Source organism: Rhinolophus hipposideros (genome assembly GCF_964194185.1).
Source record: "Rhinolophus hipposideros genome assembly, chromosome: 11".
NCBI lineage: Eukaryota > Metazoa > Chordata > Mammalia > Chiroptera > Rhinolophidae > Rhinolophus > Rhinolophus hipposideros.
The window spans coordinates 75,097,206-75,124,842 of record NC_138057.1 but is presented as its reverse complement, the minus strand read 5'-3'; the positions used below and the strand labels follow the sequence as shown (position 1 = coordinate 75,124,842).

The following is a 27,637-nucleotide window of genomic DNA, read 5'->3' as shown; positions in this document are numbered from 1 at the left end:
TGTGCTGTAACTAAACAGCAAGAAGAACCTATTTAATTTTGTTTAATCTGCCATTTCCTAGACATTTAAAAAATTTAATCTGAAATTTAAAAACTTGGGGTAAAGCATAATAAACTTTGCCCTTTTTTTTATTTTTAAGGGTATAGTTCAGTGGCACTAAATACATTCACATTATTGTGCAACCATCACTACCACCCATCTCTAGAGCTTTGTTATCTTCCCCAATTGAAATGTACCCATTAAACACTTACTCCCCATTCCCCACTCCCTCTGGCCCCTGGCAACTGCCATTTTACTTTCTCTCTCTATGAATCTGAACACTCAATGTACTTCCTATAAGTGGAAAAGGACAAAAGTGTTTGTCCTTTTGTGACAGGCTTGTTTCATTTGGCATAATGGCCTCAGGGTTCATCCGTGTTGTAACGTGTCAGAATTTCCTTTTTAAGGCTGAATAACATTCCATTGTATGTATGAGGTATGATTAAAAAACTACGGTGAATGTTTTTTGTTATTTTTCCTCCCCTTCTTCCCCCCCTTCCTGCCTCCCTCGTCTCCTTCCCCCCCCACTCCCGTTCAAGCCGTTGTTTCTCAGTCTACTTGTGTAGGACACAGCTCCCTGTCCCATGCTGGTATTGTGAGCCTTGTGCTCTCCCGGGCTGAGGCAGTTGGTCACCAGTCGTCAGTCAGCAGCTCATAGCAGCTCTCGCAGGCTGCTGGCCACTCACGTTGGCTGCCGGCCACTCATGGGCTCATGGCAGCACACGGTAGCCCACGGCAGCACACGGCCACTCATGTTGACCTCCGGCTGCTCATGGCAGCCCAGCTCCAGGGAGAGCTGTTGTTCACAATATTAGCTGTAGAGGGCGCAGCTCACTGGCCCATGTGGGAATCGAACCAGCGACCTCCGCATTAGGAGCATGGCGCTACAACCACCTGAGCCACTGGGCCAGCCCTATGATGAATGTTTAAATAAAATTTATTACAGTAAAAGACACATTGCCGTTAATTCCCCTCAAAATACTCCTCGCTTTCAACACATCCCATTGTTGCCACTTTCTGAAGCACTTCTGGAAGTCCTCTTCCATGAGTGTCTAGTTGCTCTGTCGTGGCTGCCTCGATGTCCTGAATCATTTTGACTTTAGGGAAGAGCCAGAAGTCACCCGGTGCCAGATCCAGTGAATAAGGTGGATGAGGACACACCATAATGTTTTTATTTGACAGACAAAATTTGCAGTGTACCAGAGCGATGTGTGATACAGAGCATTGTCATGATGGAGGATAATGTACAGCACACTTTAAATAAAACACACCTTCTTTCATTGTAGCTCACCCCCAACAGACTGCATTGAACAAGTTGAAACTTGTCACACACTGTTACTAAGGTTCGACGTGCCGCTTCCCATACTGAAGATCCCTGCCTTTCCGCTGGATGGTCTCGGCAGCAGCATTCACAGTAGTTTGTGACCACACCTCACATATACCACATTTTGTTTATCCTTTCTTTATCCTGTATTTTTAATGATTGTGTAATATTCCGTTGTATGTATGTGTCATGGCATTTGCACTGTTGACGTCTAGGTTGCTTTCAGATTTTCAGCGTTACAAACAATCCTGAGATAAGTATTTTTGCGTAGTTATCTCCTAAGTTATCTCCTAAGAGCAAAATTCTAGAAGTGGGAATTGCCCAAAGGGTACTCATATTTTATACTTTGATAGATATTACCAAATTACCCTCTAAAAAGTCCCATTTCTCTGAACCCCTGCCAACATTGTGTTTTAAAAAATCTTTGATCTTGGCACAGCTCATCAGAGAAAATAACTTATCTGTGTTCAGAATATCTTTGTCTTAGAAATCAAATCTACCTTCAAACGATAATTTGCTGCTCTTAAAGTGATTTAAAACATAGCCTTTGGTTTTGAAAAGTAGTATTGGATAGTGTCCCAAGGTGACGGTTTTGAAGCTTACGTTGAAGAGAGGCTCTTGTATCTGTACTGAGGGAGAAAAGGCAAGCCTTTCCTTATAATCACAGTTACACATGACATGCTCATACATGTCTAATCTCTACAGCATAATTGATTGTGTAGTCCTGGAAGTCAGATGGCAGCATTTATTGAATTCCTGCCATGTGTAAGATCCTTGGTTGCCAGAAGGGGTATGGGTGTTTTACCTCTGCCCTTGTGGAACTTTCAGTCTGAATCCTCAAGTACTTGGCACAGGAGGTGGAAAGCGTGGTTCCCAGGCAGTCCTGTAGGAGTTCCCTATGAGAACTAGTATTGAATACATATTTGTTGAGTGAATCCTACAGATTCCTCATTGTATGAAGTCATAGTGTACTAATAGAGATGCTATCTGCTCATGTTGGGATGTTTGAGGGTTCTGTTCTGTAAAGATAAAGTGAGGGCACTGGTGTGTGCCTTCAGAGGTGTTTGCCCGTAACTCTATTCCCTGAAAAGATTCTGTTGAGGATACTCCAGCATACTTTTGTTGCTTTGCCCTTTGCCATTCGACTTTTCGGTGCCAGAACACCGATTAAATGTATGGCTTCTCCCAGAACCCCCTGTTTCTGCAGGGGAGAACCGTTCAGTACGAAGTTGGAGGCACCTGCGCCGCCTCTGTGGGCAGCTGGTTGCCTTACTGTCCTGTGGGACATGCTGACTGGTTGCTTCTGGGGTGTTTGCAGCTCTGGCAGTCTGTGATCCTGTGATTCTGTTACAAAATCAAAACTATCATTTTTCAGTGGTTGTACACATCTCTGGTTCTATAAATTCTTTTTCTTAAAAAAAAGTGAAATGTAAACGCTCCACTTTAATTCTGTAATTTTTTTCCTGATGAATACACTTAAAAGGGTGAGCTGACATTAACATTTCTGAGACTGAATGTCTCAGAAATTTGACACTTAGAAGAATTCCATTGTATTTAGAGATATACTAGTTCCGTATTTGGGTATTAACGTCTTGATTCAGGGATACCTTTACACACTTTCCCATGAACCTCAGTATAAAATAAGTACTCAGTGGATATATTTAAAGGGAAAAATGAAAACTAATGTAACTCACTTGATTAGAGATGCTCCTCAGTTAAATCTCCTCTTAATCTCAGTATCTTTATCTTAAGACCCACCAAGTGATGTCAATAGACTACGTTACCAGGCAAAAAAATTTTAAAACCTCAGCTATAACAATTTATTAACTAGATTTCCCCCATGTTCCCTTTCTAGAAGAAAAAAATGGCAAGAAAGTAGTCTGATGTTATCGGTCTTTCTAAAAATAAATTCTAGGGCTGTTTGTGGGACCATGTGCAGTCCAGCTTTCACATTCCTGGCACTTCACAATGCCTTTAGAGGAGCAGAGAGGTGACCCAGGTGACCTGCACAGTCCTCGGTCACAAAGGAAGCACACACTTATTTTACCCACTGTGAACTTACTAAAGAAGGGTGAATTGTCCATGTACTTTAGGATTGCTTTAAACAAGAATTGAAAGCTGAAATTGGTACTGATATCTTTATCATCATCATCATTATTATTAATAGCAGCTAATACTTAATTCTGTGCCAAGTACTCTTTTGAGCACTTTACCTGCATTGTCTCCTGTATGTCAGCTTATCCCTGGAACCCCCATTTCATGAATGAAGAAAGAAAACAGGCTCAAAGAGGTTAATGTTATTTTGACCAAGATTACATAGCTAGCAAGTGATAGACTCAGGATTTGAACCCAGTTTTACCTATAGGTCCTTAGGTTCTGAACTATTGTTCTGTAATATTTCCTTTGTTGAGGAGTCCCATTTAACCAAGGAGGTACCATCTCGTTCCCAGAGTAAACATCATTACAGTTTTAACAGGATTCAGGAAGCAGTTCTTATAATTAAGTTTCTAAAATAAGAAATTAATCTGGTGACAGACAAGTTTGATTAATAAGTTTTATTTTAAAAGCACAGTTCTATCTTAAATCAGAAGAAAGGAAAATATACTTATTGAACAAAATTACTTTGGTGGAACATTTTTATAAAATTCCCAATAACTCAGAAAGCATTGTCTGTGCCTTTTTAGATACTTTACAACCGTATGACAGGAGAGGGAAATGGAACCTGAAGAAATACAGTTTCATACAACTTGTTCCTCCATCACCTTATAAAGTAATGAGAAGACTACATGGAATGAAGAGAGAAAAAAGGGAAAATTGATTGTTTTAACAGTAGTTACGTGCTTTGAGCAGGCTGACTAAGGAGTTACTATTATTTGTTTTGCAAGAGGAAGCTGTTCTCTCTGATAACCAGAGAGCCCCTAGTGCTTATAAGGATTTCCTTTAAGCTTAGACTTAATCCTTTTAAGTTCGTAGGTACAGGGATAAATGCTGATTTTCAAGGTAGTGTTTTCACATTGAATTTGTTTAAAAAATGATTCAGTCATTTTTTTGCCTTGTTTTTAAATATTGCTGTGTACGTCATGTTTTTAGGTAGGTGAGCCCGTGAAACAATATGAAGAGGAGAAAATAGCCTTTTAAGGAAATTGGCCCACAGAAAGGATGGCCTTCTTGGACAATCCAACTATCATTCTAGCTCATATTCGACAGTCCCATGTGACGAGTGATGACACAGGAATGTGTGAGATGGTTCTCATTGACCATGATGTTGACCTAGAGAAGATTCATCCTCCTTCAATGCCTGGAGACAGTGGGTCAGAAATTCAGGGAAGCAATGGTGAGACTCAGGGCTACGTATATGCCCAGTCAGTCGATATTACCTCAAGTTGGGACTTTGGTATTAGAAGACGCTCAAATACAGGTAAACATCGCCTTTTAGTCATGTCTTCTGAGCTTTAAATCAGTAAACAATCTTATAGAATAATGTATAATGTTGGATTAAGTTTAATGGGGTAAGTTGCTGTGCGTTAACAGGAACGTGCATGTATTAACACCAAAGTGAGTAAGCAACACATCCATCTCCGCAACTGAATGGAAAGAGCCTCTGGAATGATGCGATCAGAAAGAAGTAGACGAGAGGAATAGGCGAAAAAGTTGGCAGTGAGAGAGAGGCATGGTGGATGTTGTGTTTCTAAAAAGTCATCATGTAGAAAGGGAAGTGAACTTGTTTTGCGTTTTCTTCACTTAGCAACATTAGTCCCTGGAGGCAGATTTCAGGTTGACATAACAAAGAACCTTTTTACAGTGGGAGCTGACCAGCTAAGGAATGCTGCTGCCTGAGACAGTACTTGTCCTTGGAGGAATTGGGGGACTGAGGGAGACAGCTGGATGTTTATTAGGGCTGCTTTTAATAGGAATTCCTATATTCGGTGTGAGATTACCGTGTTTCCCCGAAAATAAGACCGACTCCGAAAATAAGCCCCAGTTAAGATCATCAGCCAGACGGATGCATTTAGTATGTCACAACGATGTTCCAGAAGAAGATGACATGACTATTTGAATAAATGTAGACTGTTGTACTTGAAAAAAATAAGACATCCCCTGAAAATAAGCCCTTATGAATCTTGTGGAGCAAAAATTAATGTAAGACCCGGTCTTATTTTCGGGGAAACACAGTAGTAACTAAAACTACGTGGAGTTCAAAGGTGGTGATTAGATTCGCATTTCAGAGAGTGCTCTGGAAGCTGCAGAGAGGATTAATTCGATGATAAGAGATACAGTATAAGACCCGGTCTTATTTTCCTGGAAACATGGTAGAAAATCCTGTTTTCTATACACTTGATTTTACATTGATCTCTACCCTTTGATCTCTGTGGCTTGAAAATGCTCATCTTTGGTTCATATATGTATGTACATATATATACATACATACATATATATATATATATAAATATATATACATATTTAGTTATTAGCTTTTAAAAGCTTACCATTGCCCATTTTCCAGCTTCTATTTTTTGGAAGCCTTGCAAAGGAAATGTGATGAACCGAGGCCTTTATTAGATAAATTATTTAGAATCTATAATGTAGTAGTTCTAATACAACAGGGTATTTATTCTAAGAGATCTTTTCTTTATGTAATCAGAAAATATAATCTTATAATCAGTAGACTCTCAGACAAGTAATGGCAGGAGATGTAGTAGAATATTGAAAATATTTACATGTTTATTATCGTGCTCCAAATGTAAAGTACACACGAAGGAGTACTGCAGGTAGAGCAGGATACGATTACCAGAGAAAGGCGTGTTAAGGTTGTGGTTCAGAATTCAGCATTTTGTGACATCTACAAAGAATAATTTGTTCTCATGATGAAAATAATTAATAGCATTTCCTGGTATCTAAAGGAACTTTTATCAAAATAGGATTTGAGTGAAGGTTTCTATATAATTTAGAACCATTGATTCTCAGTTCTTTAGTTGAAACTGACTTCCTTGCAGGTTATTGAGATGATATGACAGGTTGAATGGATTTCAGTAGGAAAATGCTGCTCAATTGAGAGCTTTATTATTATATTACTTTGGCTATACCCTTCACATTTATTAATTGCAACTGAATGGAGTGGAATTTGGTTAGATAGAGTGACATTGTCAGAATGCTTTTGCCAACATAGTTGAAATTTCTGGCAAGAATAGTTCCTGTTTCCCTACCACAATGTTAAGGCAGGAGTGTATGATTTCCTACCATGAAAGTGGTTGAAAGAGAAATTTATTTATTTTATTTATTTTTTGTTAGCATTGTGCTAAGATTTCGGAAGTGCAAGAGGAAACTAATTTTGAAAGATGGCATTAATTGTGGCTTTTTATCCATCGTGTTCTCAGTGTGCCGCAGTTGTTAATATATGCTGGACAGTATTTTTTTAAAAGATAGGTTCTCACTGCTTTCTGAAGGTTGCTCAGCCAGTGGTAATATAATCACAGATGCATAATTTTAGGTGATGCTTTTGCTTATTGTTGTTGGAATTTCTTAAGATAACACTTAGATGCTAATAATTAATTAAGATTGTGGGGTGTTTTAGTGACCAAGGAATTTACTTTTTAAGCCTTTCAGCATATCTTAAAATTTTGTATAAGAAAAATTGTTCTTTTTAAGATTTGACTAATGTTACAAAGATACAAATCATTTCTTTTACAACCTATAAACTGTTTCAGCCCACTGAAGAAAAGCTATGCTAATTTATATAGCTTTGACATTTTATAATTTTCATGATTTTTAGATAAAGGATTTTATATTTAAAACTTTAATAGTCTAGTCTGAGTTCATTTATCTTTAATTTTTGAAACGGGTAGAGTAATTCATAACAGTAATTTTATTCCTGTAATGTAATATTCACTTCAGTTCATTTGTGCATTAAAATTCCTTTAAGACCGTTATTAATGATTTATATAATGAAATGTCATATTAATCACAGAAGTTTTCACATTTTATTATTCTCTTCTATGTTAATACTATCTTTATGATCTCTATTAATGTTTTATATCCTCTAATTTCAATTATAAATCAAGACTATTTTCATGTTTTTGTTGGTATTTGCTTTTCAGGGGTGCCACCTTTAAAATTTTATGACTTTTTCCCTATGTATGCAATATAAAACATCTTTATTCATATAAAGGTAGTTAATTATGTCTTTGTTTATAGTAAACTTTCATTGACAAACTTATAGTTATAATATTTCTTTTCAAGCTCAAAGATTAGAACGACTCCGAAAAGAGAGACAAAACCAGATCAAATGCAAAAATATTCAGTGGAAAGAAAGAAATTCTAAACAATCAGGTAAATGGAAATAATTTTAATTGTTAATTTGAGATTTATATGTTTAGTTTATATTATTATATAAGAGCTTTTATTTATTTATTTATTTATTTTTAATTTTTTAAATTTATTTTAAGTGTGTTTTTCCAGGACCCATCAGCTCCAAGTCAAGTTGTTGTTTCAATCTAGTTGTGGAGGTCGCAACTCACAGTGGCCCATGAGGGGATCGAATCGGCAACCTTGTTGTTAAGAGTACTGCGCTCTAACCAACTGAACTAACTGGCTGCTCCCTAAGAGCTTTTATTTTTAATTCATCTTTTTAAATCCTCTGGGCCAATACCACTTGTGTTTAGAATTTTAAACTCTTTCACTTGGGTGCCTTGGTTTTCTGAAGCTGGGTGTTCTTGTCTTTTTGGCCACTTTTCATTATTGATGTGTACCTTTGATGTGGACTGTTGTTAGTTGCAGGGGGTAGAGGCCCACCATACCTTGCAGGAGTCGTACCTGGCAACCTTGTGGTTGAGAGCCCTCGCTCCAACCAACTGAGCCATCAGACATCTCAGCTCAATCTTAGTTGCGGGGGACAGAGCCCACCATCCCTTGCGGGAGTCGAGCAGTTGAAGTGGCAACCTTGTGATTGAGAGCCCACTGGCCCATGTGGGAATCGAACCGGCAGCCTTCGGCATTAAGGAGCACAGAGCTCCAACCGCCTGAGCTCCTGGGCCAGCCCCTCTATTAATCTCTTAATGACTACAGAGCCAGTTTATCTAAGCCCATCTTTCCAGCTGCCTTTTGTTTTGCCTTCTTTACGCCTTATCTTGAAAAAAAATCAAAGTAAGATGAATAGAGCACCTCAAATTTTACTGCGTTAATCCCTTTTACAATGTGAGGAATAAATTTTTCAACTCAAATTTTGATACATCTATTAATCTAATAATTAGATATATCTAATAAATTTTGTTACATCTCCCACTCACTCCTTAAAGTCTAATCTATTTTAACTTCTGTTCAGTGTGTTGCAGAATGTACTGGAGAAATAAATAGTCCCCGTTTTGTTTTCATTTGTAACTATGCCATCCATTCTATATGTAAACTTCTCTCTTCCTCAGTTTCCTTTCTTCTTATTTTTGTCTCTCACAGATTTCAATAATTGACCTATGATCTGATTTCTGAAAAAGCTCCTTAATATGCCTGTCCATGCTTTGAAATGTTGACCTTGATTCTGACCAGACCAGTCACCTGGTTACTTCTGACGGTTAGAGTGAACTTCAGCAGTGCACAAGGGAATGTGTGAATTCTCTGTTAAGCAGGGTCCCACCATCACTACAACTTGGCACTGTAGATATCCTGAATCGCGTTAGAAAAGAGAAGTCAGCAGTCCACTAAACATCTCCCTGCAAACCGAGCAGCCATTCTGTGTTCGTACAGCTCTCAAACACATACTCTCTTTGGAAAGATATGTCATGGCCAAATCTCTTTGATCTTATTTGGGAAATTTGGTTAGGTAATCATTTATTCATTCCCTCATTCTCTTTCTGCCACTTATGTTTTGTCAAAATCCTTTCATCTGCTTTTCTTATCTTTGTTTTATTTCATTCCCCACTAGAAGAATCATCATTATGAATATGATGACCTCCACTGGAATGTTCTCCTTTCACAATTATTCTATCTAAATCCAGTCCATCCTTTAAGACACAGCATAAATGCAGCCTTTTCATAGAGGAGTTGGAAGGGATCTTAGAAGCCATCTGGTCCATACCCCGAACTTTTTTGTGAACTTTCAGGTCCATATGCCATGGAAGACCACATGATAAATGAAATATCTTCTACTAAGATTCTTTTAGTATTTCTGTAACCAAACCTTCATGGATAAATGTGAAGGTGGTCATTGGAAGACAGCTTTGTCAGGAGTAGTGTCAAATCAAGGTCCCAGCCTTTTTAGCTTTATTGTTTTAAAATGGTGTTGCTGTATTCTTTACAAAATTGGCTATTACTCTTACTCATTGAGTCATTTAACAAGTATTTTTTTTTTAAGACTTTATTGGGGAAGGGGAACAGGACTTTATTGGGAAACAGTGTGTACTTCCAGGACTTTTTTCCAAGTCAAATTGTCCTTTCAATCTTAGTTGTGGAGGGTGCCGTTCAGCTTCAAGTTGTTGTCCTTTCAGTCTTAGCTGTGGAGGGCGCAGCTCAGCTCCAGGTCCAATTGCCATTACTAGTTGCAGGGGGCGCAGCTCACCATCCCTTGTGGGACTCGAGGAATCGAACTGGCAACCTTGTGGTTGAGAGGACGCATTCCAACCAACTGAGCCATCCGGAGCTCGGCAGTAGCTCAGTTCAAGGTGCCGTGTTCAATCTTAGTTGCAGGGGCGATGCCCACCATCCCTTATGGGACTTGAGGAGTGGAACCGGCAACCTTGTGGTTGAGAGCCCACTGGCCCATGTGAGAATCGAACCGGCAGCCTTCGGAGTTAGGAGCACGGAGCTCCAACCGCCTGAGCCACCGGGCCGGTCCCAACAAGTATTTTTTTCATAACTTCTGTGTGCACAGTAATTCTATGCTAGGTGCTTGGAGGAAATACATGATTTCTGTCTTCAAGAAGTTTGAAGTCTAATTGGAAGACAAGGCTATTGACACATGAAGTATAATAACTCAAAACAATAATGTAGTTTTTATCAATTTTTATGAATATTCCTGCAGTTTTCTTTATATAAGTTCTGTTATTGGTTCTTAAAACAGCAGTTCCCAGATACAGTGGCTGTGTAAAAATCAGAAATGCATCCAAAAGTGCATGTTATAATGACTATATATAAATTTCTAGGCCCTCCCTATGGAATTCCTGATTCAGTAGATAGAGGTTGGGGTCCATAAATCTATATTTTCAGAAACTCCCTGGGTTATTCTGATGAGTAACCGGCTCTGAGGACCACTGATATATAACATGCCACCACTAAGTTTGCTTCATCTTCATGCAAATCCAACAATTAGCTTTTAATATTTCTCTATTAGACGTGAGCAGATTGGAGCCCAGAGGCTAGGTAACTTTTCTAAATCACTTTCTTACAAGTAGTAAATGGCAAAGCCAGAATTCTTCTCCTGACCGTTCTGGTCTTCCCCCTCTGCTCCCTTCTCACCCGTACTGTAGACAGAAAGGAGCTGCTCGTGGGGCTTTGGGTGTTCAGGAGTCTTTGGTGTTCCCTTGCTCTTTTCTGTGTCAGTTATGGCCAGCATTCAGGAAAATTGCCAAAGCCTCTGTATTTAAAAATAAATAAATAAATCATTATAGAAAACTGAAAAAAAAACCATAAAAATGAAAATAAGCTACCAATCTCACATTTAGAGGAACTATTGTTAACATTTTGATGTATTTATTCAGATTCTGTATATATGGCTGTATATATTTTAAATATTCTAATCATACCTTCTATGATCTTTTTTTGTATTTTTTGTATATACGAACATTATATAAACGCAATGTTTGGTGTTGTATCCATATTGTTCCTACACTTTTACATTTCTTATTAAGGTTATTTCAAGAAGTTTTGTATTTCATGTTACCCTTGTAAATATCATTTTCCCCATAACTTTCTTACTGCTCTTATGAAGATACCTATTGTTTTTATATATGTTTTGTACCCAGCCACTCACTGAACCCTCATTAGTTCTAATATGCATTCTCATCTTCCTGAATGCTATAGTATATGCTTTCTCATGAACCTAATAATTACATTTCTAGGCTATTGTTCTTTCATTTTTGTGTTTATTGGGGACTTCTAGCTGTTTATGTTGTTTAGGACTTTTCAGTTGCAAATAACAAAGCAAGTGAAGTTGAAGTTGAAGAGCAGCTGGAAGCTGAGCAACTCAAGAAGTACCGCTGAGCTTTATGAATGGCTTGGAAGTAGGAGGAAGACCTCTCATGACTTCCCCATCTTATCTCTGCATCTATTTCTCTGGTCCAGAGTTATTTATTCAAGAAGTATTTATTAAGCTTCTACAACATGTGCAAGGGCAGCTAGGCACTATTGTAGGCCTAGAACAGGGGTGTCCAAACTTTTTTCAACGTTTTTTACCAAGGGCCATATGCGGTAAAATATACAAACAGCTGGGCCACTCACTCAAGATGAAGTACGTATTGCCTCACCTGGTTTATTAAGCAAACTAAATATATTTTTGGAATTTGCTGCGGGCCAATTAACAATGGATTGTGGATCACAGTTGGCCGCCTGGGCCGCAATTTTGACACCCCTGGCCTAGAAGATAGAGCAATGAACAGACAAAGCCCCTGCCCTCAGGGAGCTTGTGGGGGAGATACATAGGAAACCAACAGAGCTTGTCACAGTGGGTAAAGTGGCGTAGAGAAAACTAGCCAGGTAAGGGCATAGGAGTACGAGGCAAGGGATTTCGCTGTTTTATATAGAATGATCAGGAAAGACCTCACTGAGAAGGCGATGGTTGAGCAGAGGTCTGAAGGAAGTGAAGGACTGATCCAGGCAGATATTGGGAGGCAAGTGCTCTAAGGCAAAGAAGGGAACAGCAAGTGACAAGGTTCTGTGATTGAAGTGTGCCTGATGTCTTTGAGGAATAGCAAGGAAGGATGATACTGTTTTCAGTAGAGAAAGAAAGAGGAAAAGTGGGATCAGAGGAGTAAGTAGTGGGAGAACTGATCATGCAAGATCTTGTATGGAATTTAATTTTCACTCTGGGTGACGTGATGTGATCAGAGTAATGATGTGGTATGTTGTTATTACCTTTTTATTTCAAGCTTAAATTTCCTTTAAAACAACTTTTTATTACAAATTTCAGACATACAAAAGTAGAAAGAATGGCATAATGAATGCCACACAACCATCACCCAGCTTCAGCACTTAACCACCATATGGCTGGTTTTGTGTCATTTATACATTCATATCCCCTCCCCTCCCAGGTTATTTTTAAGCAAATCCCAGCTCTTATATAATTTCAACTTAAATTCTTACGTGTTTTTTAATACACGAGAAAACTGCAATACCACTACTCTCCAAATGATTACCAGAAATTCTTTAATATTATCAAACATTTCCCTGATTGTTTCAAATGTCTTAATGTCTTTTTTTCCCCAGTTTGTTTGTTTAGGTCTAGATCTAAGGTCCATACGTTGCTTTTGGTTAACATGCCTCATTTCCTTTTTAATCTATAGATTCTCTTTCACTCTTTTCTCTTGTAATTTATTAGTTGAAGAAACTAGGTCATTTGTCCTGTAGAATTTCCTATATTTTGGATTTTGCTACTTGTATCGCCTTGGTCTCATTTAATATGTTCCTTTGTCCTTTTTGTTTCCTATATTGGTAGTTGGGTCTATAGACTCTCTCAGGTTGAGATTTGACTTTTGGTAAGAATGTTTTGTACATGCTGATCTGTACTTCCTGTTTGCATCATATCAGGAAACTTGGAATGTCTTTTTTGTGATGTTACAATTTTTTTTTTTTTAAGATTTTATTGGGTAAGGGGAACAGGACTTTATTGGGGAATAGTGTGTACTTCCAGGCCTTTTTTTTTTGCAAGTCAAGTTGTTGTCCTTTCAGTCTTAGTTGTGGAGGGCGCAGCTCAGTTCCAGGTCCAGTTGCCGTTTTTTTTTCTAGTTGCAGGAGGCACAGCCCCCCACCATCCCTTGTGGGAGTAGAACCGCCAACCTTGTGGTTGAGAGGACATGCTCCAACCAACTGAGCCATCCGGGAGCTCAGCGGCAGCTGTTCAGTCTTAGTTGCAGGGGGCGCTGCCCACCATCCATCCCTTGCGGGACTCGAGGAGTTGAACTGGCAACCTTGTGGTTGAGAGCCCACTGGCCCATGTGGGAATCAAACCGGCAGCCTTCGGAGTTAGGAGCATGGAGCTCTAACCGCCTGAGCCACCGGGCCGGCCCATGATGTTACAATTAATGATGGAATAATTTATTAAGTTATTCCTGTCAGCTTTTCATCTACTGGTTTCTGTGGCCATTGATGGGGATTACCTAGATGCATTTTTCATTAGGAGTTGCAAAATAGTGATTTCACTATTTTGTATCAACCTTTCTTCATTTATTAATGTTTTATATAAAGAAGTTTTCCTAATTTGTTATTTGGTTTTCCTCAGATATAGTCCCTACTAAGAAAGGCAGGATAAATGGTAATTTTTTTCTTTTGTTAATCGTTTTTAGAGTTAGAATTCACCTGTCATTCTACATAGATGATCAATGAGGGTTTTTTCCTTTTGTATCTTTATGAACCTATGGGTTTTTAAAGCATGTTTTATATTTTTCAGTTCATTGAATTTGAGGTTTTATTGATGCTAAAATTGTCCCATTGTGTCATGAGTCTCTTCACATTGGCTTCTAAGCTCCTCTGACACAATTCCAGCGATCTTTCATAGCTTCCTTGCTTTCTTGTGTGACAAGATGTTCCAGGCTTCTCTTACACATTTCCTTCTCCAAATCGGGAATTAGCCTTTTCTCCAGGGGGTCTTAGTTCTTTTTACTGATCAGTGGCATTAAAAGACCACAACCTGAGCTCTGGGGGTGTTCGCTGGATTTTTTTTTTCCTGGTAGGCCTTTTCAGGGGATAGAGCTCATAAAAACATAGATTTTTAAAAACGAAATACACTGTGAGTTAACGCTGATAATTTCAAATTTAGGATTACAGCGTGTTAACTTTTAAAATTTTGTGTTTATGTTTTCTTTTACACTGAAAACTTGGTTCCAGAATAGAAATAGCAGTGTCATTACTAATACTATGATTATTCAAAACAGTTTTAAGATTTTTCTTTTGCCCTTTTGATATATTCCATTAGGAAATGTACAAATTGCTGTGTGATAAAGTTACATAAAGTAATTCTTCTCTTTGTAGTTAAGCTGCCAACTCAGTATTATACTTAGGTTTATTTATAACTATATAAAACATTTACATGGTCTCAAAGTTGAATACATAAAACAAGTTAAAGTCAGAGAAATCTAGCTTCAATTCTTATTTCTTCCAATCATATAGTCATTTAAAAAAATTTTTGATTTTTCTCTCCACTTAAAACTATACATATTTATATTCACATACCCCCTTTTTAGATTAGAGGTAGCATACTGTAGACACTATTTTGTACGATGCTTTTTAAACTTAGCAACACATCTGAGAATTACTCTGAATATAGAGATAGGCTTCAGTGCATTTTGTAGCGTAATTGTCCTCCATGATATGATGTCCCATGGTATAGCCAGCCAGTCCCGATTGGTTGTTTTCAGGCTTTTGCTGTTGTAAATGCCACCACGGTGAATAGCCGTATGAATGTGTGTTGTGTTTTGTTTTCTTGCCAGTGTATCTAAGATTAGAATCCTAAAAGTGGTATTGTTGAGTCAAAGGGTGTGGTAAGTATGTGATTTCCCTTGGTAATTGTCAAATTCCCCTTCAAAGGTGTTGGGCTATTTTGCACTTTCTCTAGCCGTGCACAGAATGCCTATTTCCTCATTGCTTCAAACTTGTAGATTTTTGCCAATCTGACGGATGTGGAATGGTACCTCAATATAATTTTAATTTGCACATCTCCTATTATGAATGTGGTTGAGCATCTTTCCATTTGTTTAAGAGCCATTTGAATTTCTCTGTGGACATTTCATATTGGCCATTTTTCTATAGAGTTGTTGGTAGGTTGGTGTCTTCTCTACTTGTAGAATTTTTATCTATCAGGAATATTAACTTTTACTCTTTTTTAGTTTATCTTTTTTATTTACTTTGCTAAATTTTTCCATACAGAAGTTTTTACTTTGTGTGGTCAAATGTGAATTTTTTCTTATTCTGAAGTTTAAAAAATGTAAGTGACTTATATTTTAAAAGACTCACATAGGTTGCTTTGCTGGGAAGAGACAATGGTCGGTCAGGGTAGGGGTTGGGGACGCAAGGACAAAAGTAAGAAGACCAGTTTTAAAGTGGTGGTAATAATCCAGCTTTGGTAGCTGTAGAGGTGATTCTGGATATCTTCTTAAGTTTCTGTTATCCCTCACACCTAACCCTACTGGTAACAGTTGTGCAACTTTGATAACTTACGTATGTTTGCTGTACCTCAGTTTGTTCATGGAGCTAGTAGTAACCTGTCTCTTAGGATTGTTGGAGGACAAGGTGAGAAAACACCTAGCATTGTTCCTGGCCCATAGTAGGTATTTAAAGGATCATTCCTTTTCAAAGTGTACAATAAAATTGTTAATAGTTACAGGTAGAATAGTACTTCTGATATTTAAATTGCCACTTTAATAGCATTCCAAAACTTTTTCAAATGTGCATATAAAATTTGTTGATTACATGTACTTATACATTCGGAATCTGGAATCGGATAGTCAGGTGCCACATTCCAAAACAAAGAATTAGGTCATTTTCTCCTGGTTTGCCACTTAAATCTATAGGGACTCATTTGATAAATTTGCCCCACTAGGTTTGTTGAAAAAATAGTTTGGGATACATTTTTAAAGTTCTAAGTGACTGTTTCAGAGTTCTGTTTGATCTCAGTTCAGTTTGGCCATGCTCAAGGATGGGATGGGACGGGCTGAACCTAATCATTGCAGATTATAAGATCTGAGATTGAGTTATTTAAAATTTAAGTGTGAAATTTTTTAATATTCATAAAAATAAAAGGTGTAATGAACCCCCATGTACTTATCGAGCTACTACCTTAAATGATATTCAGATTAATTTAGAGAATGAAATTATCTTTGAGAAGGTATGGAACTAACTTATTCACTAATGAATAAGAGCTGCAAATTCTGATTCAGTAATAATTTAATCTGAATTCCTTCAGTCATTATTTTATTCATTGATTTGTGCAACAAAATTTATTGAGAGTCTATTTTGTTCATTTGTGCCTAATGGCTCAGAGGCTTGGCTGGGTGCAAATCTTAGGTCTGCTACTTACTAACTGTGTGGCCTAGGGCTAATCAGAATATTCTAAGATGTAGTTTTTACACTGATGAAACTGAGGTAGTGCTAGTGTCCACCTTATAGGTTTGTTATGAGAAACAAACAAGATACATTGGCTTATTCAGTAAGTGTTAGCTACTATTATTATTATAAATATCTTTCCCCTTTTCCTGCTCATCTTGGTCTTCCCGATCTCTGTGCTAAGTGTCCCTGGAGAGTGTGAAAGGATTAAGATATGGACCTTGACCTTGAAGAACTAGAATTCCAAAAAACACACAATATTAGAGCCAGGAGAGATCTTCAAGATGATCTAGTTTGACAAGCCCAGAAAGGTTTAGTGAATTGTGACAAAGCCGAGCCAAAGCTCGCGTCCTCTGGCTGTGAATGCTCTTCTTACAGAAGGGCTGCTTTGTCGCTTTGTCTGACTGCCTCTGTCCTTAAATCCTACTCCTTCTAAATTCACATCCTGCCCTGCGTGTTTTCCAGTGCTCTGCCTTTTCAGTGCGTAAACACTGACGTACATGAGGCTTTTTGCACACATTAGACCTGAATATGTCCCTGTACACTCCCTCTTTAAAGTTCCAGGAAGACTTTTTAGGGAAGGTGGACAGGCTGTCTCTCTGTGTGTAATCACAAAGGTGTTTTTATCTTCCTCTTGTATCACAGCCCAAGAGTTAAAGTCACTGTTTGAAAAAAAGTCCCTCAAAGAGAAACCTCCAAGTTCTGGAAAGCAGTCAATATTATCTGTACGCCTGGAGCAGTGCCCTCTGCAGCTGAATAACCCTTTTAATGAGTATTCCAAATTTGATGGCAAGGTAAGTAAAAATGAAACTTTGTTCCTTTAAGTCAAAGCTTGATCTAGTGGAATTCTTGGTGGTGGTATCATCGCCATCATCATCATCATATTTAGGGTTTAAAAGTAAGTCATAGTAGTTATATAGAGTGTCACACTTTCTAAATCCGAAGATATAAAAAGATCTGAATTTGGGCTTAATGTTGTTTCCACAGTTTGATGTTTAAGAGGATTAAAACAAAAACAGTCCTGAGATACGTGTGTCCGTGTTTTCTGTTTTTTTCCTTTTTTTATCTCTTAACTGTACTTGAAGGTTTGGGTTACTTGGGTCGTGATTAATCAAGGGCTATTGTGTTGGGAAAGCCTTGAGAGTGGTCCTGGGAGGCAGTTAGCATTGTCTTGTCTGATTCTTTATTATAGCTACAGAAATTGTTGAGATTAGCGCTTCATTTCAGAATTCTAGGCCATTGCGTTGCTTGTCAGTATTTCATTGTAGGGTATCTTGTTTGGCACTTGCTATGCAGGTGACTTTATTTTTTTCTGTTTGTTCTAACAATTTGCAGTTGTAAAATTACCATTTGTTTATTTTCCTTTCAGAAAAAAAGGCCATTATTTTAGGTGGAAGGTAGTTCTACATGCAGCACCCACTCCCCACCCCCACCCCCTGCCCCAATTCCCTACCATTCTGTGTCTCTGTGCTGAACTGGGCCTCTTTCAGGGGAACAGTAGCAGTTGATTTATATATTTATTGCCATTATGTTTGCTGTCTGGCAGTGGCGTGGGGGAGCTGAGTGATAGCTAGTTGCCTGGAGGGGTTATGTACAATTTGTCTTATTTCAACACCATTGCAATTAATAAATGTACAGCTCTTTGCTTATGTTTGCATTTTTCATATCCCAGTTCTGGTTATGCACTGCTCTGTCAGTTGTCATCTTTGAGGAAGGAGAAGTTTTCTCTTTGAAACACTTTTACTTTGTTCAGTGCAGCATGTTTCCATAGGCTTAAGTGAGCATGTGTGGCCACCGGCGTGTGTGGTTATTGTTGTTGGTGGGGAAAGAGCAAGAACTAGAACCAAACCGCATAAATCACATGAAAATACCAATATGATCAGGAGTCTTCTCCAGAAAAACATCTGAAAGTACTTTTAGTAAGGTAGAGATTGTACTGGCGTAAAGGTTCTATGTTAGCCTGCCCCTGCCATCTTCTCCCATTTCTCCCAGTGGAATGTGGCAAAGAGAAGGAAGGGTCCCCCTAGGGAACAGGAATTATGGCCTCTGGAAAACGGCAAGTTACACTGTAGAGGATTTTTTTCTTAAATACTACAATTGATTTGTTTAGATATGTGAGAAGTTACAGGGATTAGGTTGCATGGTTGGAATTTATAGGCTTCCATTGCCTGAAACCATCTCACTGAGACTGTAATTGCTAGAATAATTAATATGTGATAAGGCTTTGATGCCAACAAAACAGCACAGATCTTTTAAAATATTGTATTCTAGAATCCCCATTTCATTTGATTCTTTTATAAATTGAGGTTTGGATTTGGCAGAAGGTTGTGATCTGTGCTTGGTATATACCTAACTTCTGAAGTAACAGAAATTATTTTTTTAATGTCAAGAAGCCATTTCCTAAGTCACAAAGGAATGATTTTTGCTAGATGTGTGTTTACACTTAAGGCTCTCGACGATTTTGTCATATCAAGTCTATTTGTAATCAAAGAATGTAGCATGGGGCAGTCACCATTACATGTTGATTAAGGAAGATTTATATATCTATAAGTCTGTCTTGTGATGAGTTGCTATTTTGTGATGAGTTGCTATTTTATTATTATCCTACATATTACAGTTGCTAAAATACAATTAAACCCTTGTTCTCATCTATTATTTAATGTTGATGCATTTGGCAGATACGTAATGAAAGTGGCTAATATTTGAAGGATATTGTACTGTACATATTAAATTAGTCTTTCTTTATCTTTGTGAAATGCATCAATATGATATTCAATGACATCTCAATGATTAATAGAGAATTATACTTGAGTCAAGCCTTTTTGTAACCCAGAAATTAAAATGACTATTCAAATAACACCTCAAAATGATCAAATTAGCATTTTGTGATTGCATAATAATGGGATTGTCGTAGTTATAACAGCACCATGGCTGCCTCTAGAGTTAAGATCATGTCAACCCCTTGATAATAAAGCCTTTGCTGTGAGAGTCGACTTTACTAATGTCCAGATTGCTTCTTCCCTTAAATCATTTGATGTTCAGCACTAAATTTTTGTTGCTGCTGTAACTTAAAATTATTTTATTTTTATTCACCTCATCTTTAAGAAGTGAAATGAGTGTGCTGTTTGAATGATTCACCTTCTTGTCATTGAATTCCATGCTTTTTGCCTCAAATGTAAGCATTTCCCATGTATTTTGATAGTCCTTTTTTTTCTGCAAAGGTTTGTTAAAGCCACTAAAATATGTAGTTTTTTTTCCCTACAAATATTCACAATGCTTTTCTTGGGAATAATGCTTGCCTTATTTACATAATTAACTGAGTTGCTTAGGTCTCTTGGGCAAATGGTACATAATTGGGGAGAGAAGGGGACAGGGAAGAGTTTGGGGTCTAATTAAATATGCTAAAAAACTACTTAATTATGTATTTCCTCAAGAGACTGACTGCTGTGAAATCCTCTTTAAGATTAAGCTAGCATGAGATTTGAAAAAAAGGATTTTGTTTTTGATATGGCTTTACAATTACATTTTACTTAAGCCAGCAGTCTAGTGTCTTTAATGGTTTGTGCAACCTGGATTGCTGTTGGTTTTAGTGATTCGCAAGGCAAGCATCTCTTAGCTATTGTGCTAAATTAAAGCGAATACTTTCAAGTAATTTTTGGTTCCTGTAGCTGCTTAATAATTTCTTTTTTTAAATTGGTTAATTTCTTGAAGGCATACAATTGAGAGGGAAAGGCTGTACTTAGGCATGTGCTTTGTTGTAATTTTGACAATTTTTTTGATCAGGTTTATTAGGTTCATGTTATTTCTTTGGCAAATTGGCAGTGCCTATCTGTGGCCTGTTTTAGGTTCATAGATTATTAATAACTGTTTCCTGATTATTTGAAAAAGTCCAAGATAGATTGCAAGTGTTTTTAGGAATGCTTAGTGGATAAGGCAAAACCAGGTTCAACCATCTGCCCTCGTTCTTCTGGCTTGTTGAAAACAAGACCTCTGAATAGCCTTATTAACAAAACAAAACATCTGTTCTCGAGGTTGAGACAATTGGAAAACTTCTTGTGCCGGTCCGGATTTCACAGTGTATGGAAAATGTTGAGAGTTGCTTTGAGCCGATGAATCGGGAGTGGGCTGTACGGATAAGCCTCAAGCACTTAGCCCTGGTTTAAGTGCCCCTTCCATGGGGATTTCTGCCCTGTCCCTCTACCAGCTTCAAATGACGTCATGTTTAAGGATCTGACCCTTTCCTTTCCAGGCCTTATCACTTACTTGAGAAGCTTTTGCTAGCACCTCATCACTATTTTGCAAATATTTTCCTCAGCAGACCGCCAGAAGTTCAAAAGCCCAATAGGGTTAATAACAAAGAAATGGTACTGATTACTGGTTGTGTCATCTGGGTCAGGTTTTTTCATCCAAACCTCCGTTTCTTTCCCTATGAAAAGAAACGAGTTCCTTCCTCACAAGGGTGATGAGATCATCCAATCAGATAAAGTTAGGATTAAGTACCTAGTACAGTGAGAAGCAGTGTAACTTAGTCTGTAAGCAGACCTAGGTTGTAATAAGACCCGAGTTGGAATCTTTACTCCACCACTTAGGGTGTGACCTCAGGCTAGTTCTTTCCTCCTGAAGCTCCAGTCCTTATATGTGGAATGAAATGACAGTGTGTCTTCCTCACGCTGATTAATTGAGATGAAACCTGTTTAGCAAGACATGTAGCACATAAGAGGCACTCAATAAATACCCCGCTTCTGCTTCTTTCTCGCTCTGTAAAGGGTGGGGGCAGTGATGCTGTCTCTCTTACTTCATTAGATTGTTGACAGGATGGAGTGAGAGAAAATGTGCTCTTAAAACCAGGAATCTAGAAGAGCATCATAAAGACCGACAACAGACTCGAAGAAGGTGGCTTGTATATTGAAATCCAGGGAGTCCAGTGGGGTTTTGGCCTTTAACTTTAGAAAGGAAGATTAAGACAAGGAATTACTCCCCCCTCCCTCCCAGCCAGCCAGCCAGCCATCCATCCTTTATTTGACATTGGCTATTTTTTAAAACATCAGGTGAGAAGGTAGTTCCATATTAGTAACTGCTTGGCAGTTTACTACAATGATAAATAATCTTACTTGTTTGACTTAGCTAAATTGTACTCTATAACTATAAGGAGAATGCTTGCCTTAAAAAGGTAGACCCAGTTCTGGTTCATATAGATAACTGTGACTTTGATTGTGTTAACTTGTTAGAAAGGAACCGTTTCTCTGTTAGAAACTGTTTAAACAGGGAAGCTGCAGAGAGCGTGGGGGAAGGGATAATTCATGAGTGCTAATTGCTTGGCTGTTAATTTTCATAAGTGTTGATAGAAGCAGTTCCTTAAATTAAACTTTGTTTAAAATGTATCAGGGGAAATATTCCACAATGTCGAGCCTGAAGTGAAAATTAATATGAATGCTGTGGCAATTAACACATACTGGTTAATAGCTTTTAGCAGCATTTTGGGATGATAGTCCTTAAATACATTTTTGCATGCTGCTCTTGTTTCAGCATTGTTCCAGTCTATGTCTGGATAATTATGAACAAATGTTTTCTACACGCATTGGCATTAAATCGCTCTCTTCAAAGAAAGTCACTTAAAACTTTGCAGAAAAGTATGAAGCCACTGAGAAATGTTGCAAACTCAGAAAAGGTCAGCAAATTGAAATCGCGTTAAAAACCAAAATTGGCTCTAGAAGGAAATGCTCCTCATCTGAACTTGGAATATTTGCTGTTATCATGGGAATGGTTCCCTCTAATATGTTAAGCTCCTTGACCTTCAGCATCTCTTTCCAGAAAACTATAACCTGCACTTTCTAGTGCTGGGTACGTAATGCTGCCTGAGGATTGCTGCCTGAGCCAAGGCATGGCCTTGAGGCTGAGCACCTTCTGGACTCAGCTTGCTTCCCGCCTCTCCACCCTCCAAGTTGGCCAGTGCCCCCCTTATCAGCTAAGGGGCTGAGAAGTTGGCTGCATAATAATCTCCTCCCCTCTTCCTTTCAGGAAGAGTGCTCTTTGGGTTCACTTGCTTAGAGCCCATTAACAGGCAAGTCTCAATAATAAATAAATACAAAGAGAAAAATCTCAAGACTGTGTTTTGAATTGGGAACTCTTTATCTCGCTCTTCCATTGGCTTCATTTTACATACCTTTTTTGGTAAAGGAGAATAAAGTCCCAACATTGTTTTAGCAGTTATTCTCATGGCAATTTATCTCTGAGTGTATTTTGCTAGTCTTCTTTTTCATAGACCAGTTTTTGTTAGTCTGTTCTGTCCTTAAAGAAGATATTAGAAATTCACTCTTTTTACACATTATGGTGTACTAATAGAAGGACCAAATTCATTAATTTAAAAACATCTTTTAATGAGATTATATCCCCCTTACCACTGTATTCATGCTCTCCTCTGCCTGTTGCTGACATTATATTGACTTGGGATTTTTGTCTGGGAGGTATTCAAAAAGAATTTAAATAGGAATCATACAGCAAAGGACAGTATTCTGCTCTGAAGTTAAATTCTCAAGGCTGAGTTCTTAAAATTAGCTTATTCTACCCCAAACTCTTTCTGTTCAGGCCTCATTTCTGCAGTTCGTTGTGAATTCTGCCCATCTGTGGTGGCTTCCTCTGGTCGTGGAGTCATCATCTAGAAATTCCCATCAGAGGTAGAATTCACCATCGGCTTTTGAGGCTTTTCAAAGGAAAGCAGAAGTTTGCAATGGAAAGAACATGTTTGTCAGATGGGTTAGAATTACAGCTTTGCTATTTACTTGCTGTGTAATGTTGGGCAAATCACTGCTTCTTTGAGTCTGTTTTCATGTCTATAAAACAAGATCAATGGTACGTTAAAACATTGTGCGGATTTGATTAAACAAGGTTAATGATACATTAATATGTTGTGCGGATTTGATGAAAATGGGAAATGCATACATAGCAGAGTGCCTGGTACATGGCCAGTGCTAAGAGACTTATTATTTTCCTTCCCTTTTACCACGTTGTTACTTATTTACTTCATATTTACTGAGGGCCTACTATGTACTAGGCACTGTTAAGTAAAATCTGGATACAGTGGTGAGTAAAAACAGACCTGTTTTCAGACCCCATGGAGCTTCTTCTTTTGGCAGGTAGATGTTATGTGAATAACCACCAAGCTAAATGTCCAATTGCAATGATAGTGTAATCATAGCTAATTAATCCCCAAGTTCCAGGAGAGGTACTTGGGGCTTTGAGAGCATTATCATAGGGGCATCTGACCTAGTCTGGGGGGTTCAGGGATGGTTTCCCTGTGAAGGTGATTCTTGACCTGAGAGCTGATGGGTGAGTAAGAGTTAACTAGGTGAAGGGGGAAGAGAAAGGGCATACCAGAATGTCTCCGACAAGGGGGAGTTTGGCAGTTTTAAGGAACTGAAAGGCTGTGTGGCTGGAGACCCTGTTACTGGAACCCCAATGTTTTTCCTCAAGTCTGCCTGTCTGCACTCACTGGCCCAAAGAAATGGATGAGCAGGAGTTTGCAGTACAGAAAGAAAAAATAGTTTCATATTGAATCGGCCAATTTGGAGACGGAAAGCTTACACTCTAAAAACCCCGACTTCCCCAGGGCGTATAGGTTGCAGATTATAAGGGCAAAATTACAAGACACCATAGGTTAGGGGTTCCAGGTCATGCTGGGAGCTGACGGTTTGGAGGTGAGGTAAGAGTAATAAATCATTTCTTCAGGTCTTGAAGACAGTTCTGAGGTCTCCTCTGGCATCCCTCTGTCCAGTCTCACGGGAAAGGGAGTTGTTCCACATTAGGGCTCAGGAGCTGAAACCTAACTTAGGTCAGGATATTATCGTTAGCCTGCCTGAGGTTGGACTGTGTGACAATTATAGGTCCGGGCTACTGTCTTCTGCCTTGGGGGCTGCTGATGATGGGGAGTGGGGGAAGGCTAGGTCTCTGGGGCTGGTGGGGGGGATGATTTCTAGAACTAGGATTTCATCAAAGTCATAAGGACCCACGGTTTCAACCCAAGAGTGAGGTAGAGTGTGGTACAAGGTGAATCTGCAGGGGTAGACCAGATATGGCTGGTAGAAGGGTTCTCTTCAACCCAAGAGCATTGGGAAGCCTTGAACAAATTTAAATGAGGTAAGGTAATCAGATTTGTGTTTTGAAAAGAGCACTGGAGCTGAGCTGAAGCGAATACACCTGAGAAGGGTTTGTGAGGACAGAGACCAATCAAGAAATCTTTTGCAGTGGTCTGGGTAAGAGAGATGGTAACTTTGGCTTATTTATTGATGAAGGAGAATGAGTGAATGAAGAGGTATTTAGTAGGTAAAAGTGGTAGGACTTGATGGATTCTATGTCAGGGAATGGAGGAGAAAGGGTTTCAAGGACAATTTCCTGGTCAGATTCTGGCCTGTGGAACTGGATGGACGATGATACCATCCCTGAATTAGGAAACACTGAAGGAGGGCCAGGGATAAGGAGACGTTACATTGTGAACTGATTTGGGCCTGTTGACTACAGATCACAGCCTCTTACCGTGTCCTTGAAGACACTACACATATCCTTTTATGGGGGGGAAGTGCCCCCTGCTTGTTTGGCTTGCATTTGAGGTGTGATCTCTGAGATGAGAATGGGCTTGGAGTCAGGAGCCTTTTTGTTCCCATTTCACAGCCAACTTTGGAACTTTGGCTAAGGAATTGCCTTAGAACTCAGTTACTCTCCTCTGAAATGGGTTGTACTTGCAGATGCCCAACCCAGCTCACCAGGCCATTAAGAGGAGAAAATTAGAGAGTAATTTTAAATGAGACAGATGTCAGGTATCATTTACGAAAATGTATTGATGGTAATTCTTGGAGGTTCAAGGACTAAGAGATAAAACATGGGCATATTTTTGTTATAACAAGATTAGTGTTGTAAGGACTACCTTCTTCCTAGCTAATGAATCACCAGATTAGTGATTAAATCTGATTGGAATGAATATCAAGCGCCGAGGTCCTGGGGAAAGCCTAGGAGACAATCCTTGGGGGCGTAGTGGGGACTGGGGGCCGGGATGGTGCACTGAGCCTCCTTGTCTGGGGCGTCTTGCTCTGCGGAATTCGCTGTGGAGAGATGTTCTTGTCCGCCAAGTCCTAGGCCCTGATTGTACTTTCTTGAAGACAACTAACCAGAGAAATCAAATGACAGCCTAGGATCACCCCGCTGAGCATTGAATCTAGGTGTTCTGATTCTCAAAGATTTCCATTTTCATTGTTAATGACGCGCTCATATTTGCAAACTGGAAACTTGAGTTCCAGGACTGGAAGACCATGTGGTAGAAAGTACACAGACTTGGAATCAGAAGATGTGAGTTTTAGCTCTGACAATGGCATGGCGTCTGGAACAAGTCACCTCCCATCTCTGAGCCTAGGTTTCTGTATGTTTAGAATGAAGAACTTGGCTTAGCTGGCCCCTTGAATTCCTTTTGGAAAGTTCCATAGTTTCGTGATTGACATCAGTGACATGTAGAAGGTTATATAGATGGGAATACTTGAACTCTTGAAGAGTTGATCTTCTACGTATATGTTGGCACTTTCCTTTTTAAATTGATCATAACAAAACTGACGTAAGGAGTGTTGGCTCCATTTACAGATAAGGAAACTGAGGCTTATAAAGAGACAGTGATTTGCTCAAGGATACCCCACTAGTATGTGACATAGCTGGTATTCAGCTTCTTTTTCCTTATTCCAAAACCACAGCTGTCTTTCCTAGACTTTTTTATAGTCATTGTTCTCAAGGAAGCAAAGCCAAAAATTTTCAAAATTTAAAAACAGAATTTTCCCTTTACTAATGGTCTTGAAGTCTGACACTGGTTTAGATCTTATGAGTTGTGTCTGTTAGATAAGTTACTGCATCTTGTAAGCCTCAATTTTCTTACATGTAAATAAGAAATAATGAGATATTGGGGCTGGGAAACAGAATACTTTACGCATAGAATCTAATGTATGTGCCACAAAATTTTTTTCTTTCCACTGATCTTCCTAGTGTGCAGAGTGGAGCCATCCATCCTCCCATCCCTCCATCTGTCCAACAAATTGTTTACTAAGTACCCACACTGTACTAGTTCATTTCAAATGTTTATTACATACCGGCTTTGTACGAGGCATTGAAAATAAGGTAGGACTAACTGCCCTGGAGGAATTTGAAGATAAGAATGGCCATATAGGGCCGGCTCGGTGGCTCATGCGGTTAGAGCTCTATGTTCCTAACTCCAAAGGCTGCCTGTTCGATTCCCACATGGGCCAGTGGGCTCTCAACCACAAGGTTGCCAGTTCAATTCCCCGAGTCCCGTAAGGGATGGTGGGCAGCGCCCCCTGCAACTAAGATTGAACATGGCACCTTGTGCTGAGCTGCTGCTGAGCTCCCGGATGGCTCAGTTGGTTGGAGCGCATCCTCTCAACCACAAGGTTGCCGGTTCTACTCCCGCAAGGGATGGTGGGCTGCGCCCCCTGCAACTAGCAACGGCAACTGGACCTGTAGCTGAGCTGCGCCCTTCAAAACTAAGACTGAAAGGACAACAACTTGAAGCTGAACGGCACTCTCCACAACTAAGATTGAAAGGACAACAACTTGACTTGGAAAAAAAAAAAAGTCCTGGAAGTACACACTGCACCCCAATGAAGTCCTGTTCCCCTACCCAATAAAATCTTTAAAAAAAAAAAAAAAAAAAAAAAAGAATGGCCATATAGCCAACAAGTGGAGGAGTACACTTCACCGTCAGGTTCACAGCCCAGTGCTGGGGACTGTGACAGTGGCCGTGACTTCAGGTGCATCCCATTGAGCAGAGGAACATGGACAACTTGCTATATAGTAATTGTGATCTGTACGGTAGTAGAGATCGATACAGAAGACCAGGAGTGTGGAGGCAGCTGTGACGTTCATTCAGTTTGTTATCCTACGTGGGTTTGTCTGAATTGTGATCGTATTAATTCCTAGAAGGCAGAGACTCACCTCTGGTCACTCTTAGAACGAAGCTCAGCGTGGCACTCTCCATACATAAATGTGGAA

The 27,637-nt window shown here is 39.0% G+C and overlaps 1 protein-coding gene across 11 annotated transcripts in view; it reads left to right on the top strand.

Moving 5' to 3' along the window:
- Window positions 1-27,637, top strand: part of MAPKAP1 (MAPK associated protein 1) — a 217,820-nt gene that overhangs the window by 22,388 nt on the left and 167,795 nt on the right. For 9 of the 11 annotated variants that reach the window (XM_081066335.1, XM_081066328.1, XM_081066331.1 and 6 more), the window contains 3 exons: window positions 4,454-4,781; window positions 7,601-7,690; window positions 17,246-17,394. The exons of 1 other annotated variant lie outside the window; for it this stretch is intronic. In XM_081066335.1, coding sequence (XP_080922461.1) covers window positions 4,523-4,781; window positions 7,601-7,690; window positions 17,246-17,394 — 498 coding nt within the window. In that variant the 5' untranslated portion in view covers window positions 4,454-4,522. The remainder of the gene's footprint in view (window positions 1-4,453; window positions 4,782-7,600; window positions 7,691-17,245; window positions 17,395-27,637) is intronic. One more of the 11 variants, XM_081066329.1, reaches the window with a different exon arrangement.